Genomic DNA, 8,559 nt, shown 5'->3' with positions numbered 1-8,559 from the left:
TTTGCTGCCACTCCACTGGCGGCAACACAAAAAGAGGACGGCCTCGAGCCACAAAGCAGTGACTGCAGCTAGCGCAACACGCTGAGATGGTGACAAGAGCGACAGCAATGCCGGAGATGCTGCTGATCCACTCTTTTATGGTCATAGGCCATGAATCCTCTCATACTGAAGTGTTGAGGCGGCGCTTGGCAGATCTCATAGACACAAAATAGATGGACATGATAGTAAATAAATATGCTTGGTTGCACTGAGTCAGAGTAAGAAGGACACACTGTGGGACAGTGTCTCAGTGTATATCAGTAGGAAAGGACACTATTGTCTATTTTTAGTGTCTCTTTGAGTGTCCTGTTCCGCCATGTTTCTTGTTGCAAACGTATCAAGTGATCTGTTTCCCAGGATTCTGAGTTACTGTTCTGTGTTCACTGCAACTTCATTTATTTTTTATGTGAAAATTATGTGGAAGGTTTTCTTTTGTTCATCATATCCCCTCATAGTTACATAAATTCTCCAATTTGCTCATGTATTGCGTACCGGTTTGTGTGTTTTGATTTGTGATTCATTAGTGAACCAGAATGCTATTGGTTGCCTCTGAAATTGCAGAGTTAGATGGTCCATGGTCAATAGTGAGACTGCTGCACTGGAAGAGCCTGCTGCCATGGAGGGTGTGTGACAAAGGGTGGTTTAGAGAAAAAGCAATAATATTGGGCTTTATTTTATTTTATCTTAATTTCTTAAATGAATAATGCATCAATTACTATTAAGTGAACCCCGTACCACGAACCCAAATAACATACCAAAGAAGCTTGCTCCACATATGTTTGACAAGGTAGCGTACTGTGTTATGTTATGCTATCACATACCTGTTTGCTTTACAACACTGTCATATCCTGTTAGTCTGTTACTATATCAGTACTTGGGCAACATAGCTGAAATTTCAGCAGAAATTTATGTTTTTATCCAATAAATAAATTTCATTGGTTTTCCTTTTGTTTCGTTAGCTTGTAGGTATAGTTGAATATTTTGCAGTTAGTTGTTGTGAGGAGTATACAAAAGTTTTTAAAGTACTGGAATTTGTTTGAATAGATATAGACATATAGTATGTCGTTTCAGTTGTGTTGATACTGTTATGGTATTTGCTAAGATTCTGTGCATGTGGATAACAAGTGCAAATGGTCAAAAACAAAACTTACACACATTGGGTTATTCCTTGGAAAACTATGTCGCCTGAAGTAATATGATATTGATGCTAAGATTTTGTGGAGTGTATGCTTTCACTTGTATTGGGAAATCATTGGCTTTGTACAGCTTCAATTATTCATATTTATATTTTTTCTCTTTTTTCTCCACCAATCATACTAAGTGACATTATGCCTGAATTATATATAGCAAGATGCAGACAGAAATCGACGTTGAGTTTGGCCCGTGGCACAATTCGAGCTCAAACATCCAACACTGGAATAGGACCAAGAGATTTTGGAAGTAGGAGTGATATAGATGGCCAGAATGTCCCTCAAGGAAGTCCACTTAACGAAAGTTCACGTAAAATGTGAGTCTCGTTTGATTGATTTCACTTCACAATGCAAAAAGATTGTGGTCACTCAGACCTTTATGTAGTGTTTGCAACTTATCAGAATATACCTTTTGGTTTGTTGGGCATATTTGTTGCTTTTAATATTGCCATATTATCTCCTTGATAACTGAACTTCTTTGGGAGTTTGATGCAAACTTGCTATGCCCATACATATTGCTAAATTATTAAATTATTGAGTGTGTGTAATTCCATGATTTTACTGATTTATGCTTCTACCTTTCTTTATATTGGTGGTATTGTGATATTAATGTTGATGTCCTACTGAAGAAAACAAGCCTTAGAGAAAATCTCAAGTTTGTTAAATGTGCTTTGGGTCAACAAACCCAAATCCTCCACTGCATTCTCTTCCTCCCTGTCAATTATGTTATTTATCATCAATCTGACCCTAACATTATTTTCTTGTTTCTTTTATTCTCCTATCGTGTACTTAGTATTGCCGTAAATGTGGGTGTGAATCATTTCATGTACTAGATTCTTGACCCCCCATCTGATACCAAATGTTCCTTGAGTAGACTATTGTTTGCTCTTGCATGCTAGGTTCTGGGCAGTTTGTGTTTCTTTTCAAACGTTCTTTGATGATCCTCTTCTTTGTGTTTAAGCTTGAGTTTTTTGTTTTTGTTCCCATGTCTCCTGCGCACCCAAAAACGGAAAAAAGAGGTAGGAATACATTTGAAGACAACAACAATTGAAGTTTTCAATTCATGTAGCAGATTATGCTAGTGCCATTTTAATCGTACTTGCAATTCTTGCATGGTCCTATTGTAATTCTTATGTAAATCATATTTTATGGTTTGACAGCGTGAAACCACCTAAATGGATTGCCCCGTATCCGACCTTTATAGCTCTTGCATTGATCGGATGTGCTCTTGTATTTTCACTAGTAACCTTTTTGAAAGGGGGACCTGCATCAGTTCTAGCAGCAATTTCAAAATCAGGATTCACTGCTGCATTTACATTAATATTTGTTTCTGAGATTGGGGACAAGGTAATGACTATTATTGCCTATAGTTTAACTCTTAACTTCGTCATTTGATTCTCATGTTCTGAAAATCATTATATGCTAGGTGCTTAACTACCGATTTAGTAAAAATTAAGTTTTTATATCAATATATACACTTCAGTCGGTTTATCAATGGTCATTTCCATAAAAGTTTATATTGTTAGTGGGAGGTCAAAAAATGCTCTATACTTCTAACTCTCCCCTTAAACAAGAGTCCCTTTGTATTGAAGGATGCATGATTTACCTATTTTTACTTTGCAACGATTGAACTCGTTACCACTTAACTATGGAGAGGCTACGAAACCTTGCCTGGGAATTGATTCTTCGTAAAAAATAAATCTGTAAAATGGAGACCTAATAATGAAATTTATATTCAAACAGAATTGATTGGAAATAGATGGAACCTTATCTGAGATCTCAGTGATGACAACAAATGTTCTACCCCCTGAGCATTTCAAAGATCAAATCAATCGTTGGCTCAACATAAGTTTATTTTATATTTATAATTGCTATTGGCTAGTGTTCATAATGTGAACATGTGTGTTCCTCAATAAAGAAGACAATGACATATGTTGGAGTAGAACATATTCTCTCGTGCTGTTAGGAGGGGACAAGGGTTCTGCAGTGCTCAAAATAATTTGTCTGACTACCTTAACTGTTTATCGTTTTCCAAGTTATCTGGATAAGCAAAAATATTGATGCTTTGAGAAGATATCAACTTAGTTATTAGTATCCTACTGGAATTATAATTTGAGAAACATGATTATGTGTTGAATCAAATGAGAAGGCTTTTAATTTTTTTATTTTTTTATAGTATTTGATAGAGATTTCTGCAACTAATCTTGGATACATGGAAGTTGGAGTGTTTTGTATCTCGGGTTGAGTTTTGTAATAATTTAAGAAAAAAAGATCACTTAGGTTTAGTTAATCATGTTTTAAGTTATTGATATATTAAGGGACCTGAAGTTAGTTTTCTATGTTTTGGTCAGACATTCTTCATTGCTGCACTCTTGGCAATGCAATATGAGAAGGGATTGGTATGTTTTCTTACTTCTCTCCACAATCATATTACTTACACCTACTCCCACTCTCCGATCACAAATTGTATTTCAACACGATATCATCAATTATATTATGAACTTATGGTGTTCTTGTTTGTTAATTATTCTTGCTTATACACTCAACTGATTTATAGTAATGAAATTTATTGACTTGGAAAATTCCTCGATTTTCTCTATTCTGTTATCTACTTTGGTATCAAATAACAAGAATTTAGCATCTTATGCCGCTCTAGTGTCCTAAAATTTGATCCATTTTTAATTTAATATATAGCCAACTGTAATATCAGCATTCTAAATTGCTAGTGGTTAGCTCATAGATTGGTTGTCGTCATACTGTAAATAAGAGATTCATGCATAAATTTAGACACATATTACTCAAACGGATGTGTTTTAATGCAATCCTTGCCTAAACTATTCATGTACATGTAGTAACCTGAGTTGCATCATCACTTAAACTTCCCACGTTATCTGACAATTTTGCAAATTGGAAATCTTAAAAGAGGATGTCTATAAGAAAATAAATAAATAATATTGAAAAAGCATACAATATTTCGGGATCTTGCCCTGTACTCATGTTGAGAATTGAGACTTTACCTACTGAGATTTTAGTTCCAATGGACCAGTGCATCTTAGTTTAATTTAATTTATTTTGGAGCACAATTTTATATATATTTTAACATAACTTTTGTATATTAATTAGGTCCTATTGGGGTCAATGGGTGCTCTTGCACTCATGACAATCCTATCAGTTGTAATTGGTCGAATCTTTCAGTCAGTGCCTGCTCAGTTCCAGACAAGTAAGTGGTAAAATATGATATTTCTTATTCTGAGAAGATTTTTTATATCTTGTTATGTTCTAGGAGTGATCCTCAGAAATCAGAATGTATTAACGATGAAATAATAAACTGTCTGGTTGAGTATTCAAGAGACTAAACACTCCTAGCATGAATTCTATTTCCATCTATCTCAGTAAGCCCCCTCAATACCTCTCCCATCTCCCTAAATACCCTCTCATCTCTCCCCTGTAACAGAATTGTGCACACACCACCACTTTGCCAGCTTGGAAATTAGTTATAAAAGTCACCCCTCCTAATAGAATGCTATTGTGGCCCATCTGCTTTTCTGCAACGCTAGAGCTTCCAATTTATTTCTCCAATAAATATCAATCTTGATTGTTTGTTTTTCAAATTTGATTGAAATATCTGAAGTCTCTGTAATTGGTGCTCAATTTTGGTTTCAAAATCAAAATATGCAGTTTCTATCATGCTCTTGAATTCAGTTGAATCTAGTTTCTTTTTTTGCCAATTATGTGAGGGAAAATGAAGCACTTAGCTGTTATAATTACTGCCAGATTTTCATTTTTTTATGGTTTACCTGCAGCCTTGCCAATCGGAGAATATGCTGCAGTAACACTTCTTTTGTTTTTTGGCCTAAAAGCAATAAAAGATGCATGGGATCTCCCATCTAATGGGGTTAAGAACGGTGATAATGGTAACTCCGAACTTAATGAATTTGCTGAGGCAGAGGAGCTTGTGAAAGAAAAGGTTTGAATCCTATGTATCTGAATTACAGGGCCTTTATTGAGATACGGACTTCTCGGCCCAAGTTTTATAATATGAAACAGCATTGTTATATATTCAAGGGTTACTTGGTTGTGTTTTCTTTGTATTGGCAGTTTAACTTGTATGTACAGTTTCCTTGTCGTTGATGTCTTTCCATATGTCCTTCAGGTGTCGAAACGGCTTTCAAATCCATTTGAAGTTATTTGGAAATCATTCAGCCTTGTATTCTTTGCTGTAAGTCTCCTTTTCTCTTGTTATACTCAACAACAGGACACCTTGATACTTATAAATGAAATCGAATGTAAAACAACAAAATCTACAAAAGCAATGTGCAAATATTACAATTTAGTCTCTTACTCAGTATGTCGCAAATGATCTCTATTCCCTCGAAATTCCACTTATATTTTTCATCAGTCTTGGAATTAAAGTCAAAGATAATGTCATAATATCTCTACAATATCAATGATCTCTTAGTTTTGCTTCTATTATTTCATCAATTCTGTTTCAACAATCACTTTTGTAAGTAAAGAAGGCATAGTCTCTTAATAATTCTGTTGTAGATGGACTAATGTCAAGTTGTTGCTAGCAATTAATCAACAAAAGCTATATAGAATCAAGCTTTAATATTGGTTAATTATCTATTATCTATTATCTATATAAAAGGGATATGGAAGGGCTTTGGTGTACAAATTTCATGAAATGCTTTTCATTATAACCTATAAAAAGTATATTTTTCCTATTTCGAAAACCCAAAAATATTTATTATCTTGACTAACCTCATGTATATTATTATTATTATACATATTTATTTTATTAAAAAGTGGATTAATAAGCACCGTAGTGTATATAAATATATATCATGAATTTTAATTTGGTAACTGCAATTGCCTAGGAATGGGGAGATCGTTCTATGCTCGCCACAATTGCACTCGGGGCTGCTCAGGTACCCTTTTAAATTCCAAGACTCTAATATATTTTGCTTAATGCGTTAACCTAGCTAATAATGTCTTGGCCTGTTCAGTCTCCATGGGGTGTTGCTAGTGGAGCCATTGGTGGACACCTACTTGCAACCTCAATTGCTATAGTAGGGGGAGCATTACTTGCTAACTACATTTCTGAAAAACTGGTATAAGCCATAACCATACCTCATAACGTTACACCGCCTCAAGTATTTTAGTTTTTTTTTTTTTATTTATTTAATATCTAAGTCGGTTCATCTTCCTTTCAGGTTGGCTACTTGGGTGGAGGGTTGTTTCTAATTTTTGCTGTTGCTACCTTTTTTGGGGTTTTCTGATTGTTGTTGCCTGGTGCCACTCCTTTCTTGTATGTGTAATATGTCACTGATAGTGCTAGCGATACAACCAAGAAGCTCAAGCACCCGAGGAATGCAGAGAGATCAACAGAAATTTAATATTTCAATTTACTTGAACAGATATCGTCATTATAAAGGAAATTGCTCATGTATAGCATATGAATAAAAAATTGTGAAATTCTTTAACCTTGAGATTAGCTTTTGTAATGTGTGATTTGTTGTTAATACAAACTAAATAGACTAGCAAAACAATGTTTTCCTGAATATTAATAGATATAAGGACTTAGAACTGAGGAAATCTAGGAGGTGCAGCTCAAAAATTGTCGAAAGGAAGGATCGCAATTTTTTTTTCTTAAAAAAGTACACGAAGACTCCCAAAGGTCGCCCCTATCTTATTGATAATATTCTGGCCAAGTATTCCATTCGATGGAACTGCAAAAAACATTTATAGAATTGACCAACTTGTATTAATTTTATGAACAACACAACTTTTAAAAATTAATTTTAAACTCTGCACAATTAAAAGTGGAAAAGAAGAGATATCCTTTGCCCTCATCCCTGGGAAAGGGTCCGCAGCAAAATTGCTACCGGAAATTTCTGGCCTACAAATTAAGTTTGGTAGAACAGTACTACGTGAGTTACTGGCTTTATTCTCTTGTTTCTCACTAGTGAGTTAACACTAAAATATTCAAAAATACAAGTTAAAAATATGCCATATGGTAAAGAAACATTTTTGTCACTTCGATGCAGTCATACATGTGACGTATCATCAAATATGTAAAAGGAATTTCAGCTTTGTTGAGAATGACATATAAAACTAAGGTATTGTAGAATGTGATTCTTTGATAAGAACCGCTTTAGAACAACAGAATATGAGTGACGATTCAGTATAGTTGGGCTCTAACTGGACCTAAAAACTGGTGATTTGGAGTGACCATCCATGAGAAAAATGTTCATATATATAAGGGCCAAAATATCTTGGTATGAAATGCCGAGATCATTATCCCATTTACCAAAAGTGTAAGCATTAACACTAAGGTCATAATAACTTAGAATTTGGATACTCTAAATTTTAAATTTATACTTTAGAGGGTAAAGTGTGATCTTCTACCCTTGAATAGTTTTTCTCTCATATTTATTCTTAGTTCCACCTATAAAATAAATAGTGAGAGATCACACTTTACTCTCTAAAGTGAAATTCAAACTTTAGATAATCCAAATCCAATAACTTAGGGCTTCACTAATGATAGCTTTGTTCAAATAAATTTCACGTCCCTTTATATATGAGTAAACGTTTTCTTTATGATAGTATACGTTAGCATAGAACTCTCGAACCAACTTAAGATAAACTGGTTTTTGGATTTTAAAAAAGTTTTCCAGTCTAGGTAAGTAATACTTTCCACAAAGTTTAAACCTTTTTAGCCAATTCATCTAAATAAGCCAGATATACATAAAGGACGATTAGCCATAAAAGCCCTCTGAAACTCCAAGTTTATGCTTGAAGAGAAACGAAAGAGGTCGAAGTGAGAATGAGATAGATTTCCAAAATATGACTTGAAACTGACAGGATCAAGGTCATTAGGTTCCTTAACATAATGAAGAAAAAGATGACAGTTACCTTTATTAGAACGATTTGAGGAAGCTTTGTCAGCAGAACATCCTCGTGGATGAGGAGAATCGAGGATGAGGAGACATTTTAGGTTCTTCCTCCGCCATTGGTTTCTTACCCTTAGCCCCATTTTTCGTAGAAGTACCAGCATCTGGAGATGTGGCTTTGGAACAGCAAGTAGGATTCTTCGTTTGGGCCATATTCTTGGGAACTGGTGAAGAAAGTGAAGAGGAGTGAGAATAAATATGTATGTGGGTGTGAGCTTGAGTTTTGGGATGAGGGTTTCTTGGAGGACGGTTAGCCAGAGAGCCTCCACAAATAGCCATCTTCTTGACTAAAACCCCAAATTGATCCCTGAGATTGGGCGAGTTACCCATAATTGTCCTTGACTTTTAAAATTCTCTAATGATATCCCTCACATTCA

At 34.8% G+C, this 8,559-nt stretch overlaps 1 protein-coding gene and 1 long non-coding RNA gene across 3 annotated transcripts in view; one reads left to right on the top strand and one right to left on the bottom strand.

Moving 5' to 3' along the window:
- The window catches only part of LOC107613310 (protein PAM71-homolog, chloroplastic), a 7,642-nt gene extending 855 nt beyond the window's left edge, over positions 1-6,787 (top strand). For both annotated transcript variants that reach the window (XM_016315257.2, XM_016315255.2), the window contains exons 3-11: positions 1,387-1,546; positions 2,390-2,576; positions 3,581-3,628; positions 4,353-4,449; positions 5,033-5,196; positions 5,383-5,448; positions 6,107-6,157; positions 6,236-6,340; positions 6,443-6,787. In XM_016315257.2, coding sequence (XP_016170743.1) covers positions 1,387-1,546; positions 2,390-2,576; positions 3,581-3,628; positions 4,353-4,449; positions 5,033-5,196; positions 5,383-5,448; positions 6,107-6,157; positions 6,236-6,340; positions 6,443-6,508 — 944 coding nt within the window. In that variant the 3' untranslated portion in view covers positions 6,509-6,787. The remainder of the gene's footprint in view (positions 1-1,386; positions 1,547-2,389; positions 2,577-3,580; positions 3,629-4,352; positions 4,450-5,032; positions 5,197-5,382; positions 5,449-6,106; positions 6,158-6,235; positions 6,341-6,442) is intronic.
- Positions 6,491-8,559, bottom strand: LOC107613311. The gene is made up of 2 exons (XR_001614004.2): positions 8,145-8,559; positions 6,491-6,958 (listed from the first exon to the last, which is right to left on the bottom strand). It is a non-coding gene; the product is annotated as an uncharacterized LOC107613311 (long non-coding RNA).

This window comes from Arachis ipaensis, chromosome B08 (genome assembly GCF_000816755.2).
Source record: "Arachis ipaensis cultivar K30076 chromosome B08, Araip1.1, whole genome shotgun sequence".
Taxonomy (NCBI): Eukaryota; Viridiplantae; Streptophyta; class Magnoliopsida; order Fabales; family Fabaceae; genus Arachis; species Arachis ipaensis.
The sequence above is the reverse complement of the archived record's forward strand: the minus strand, read 5'-3'. Positions and strand labels throughout refer to the sequence as shown.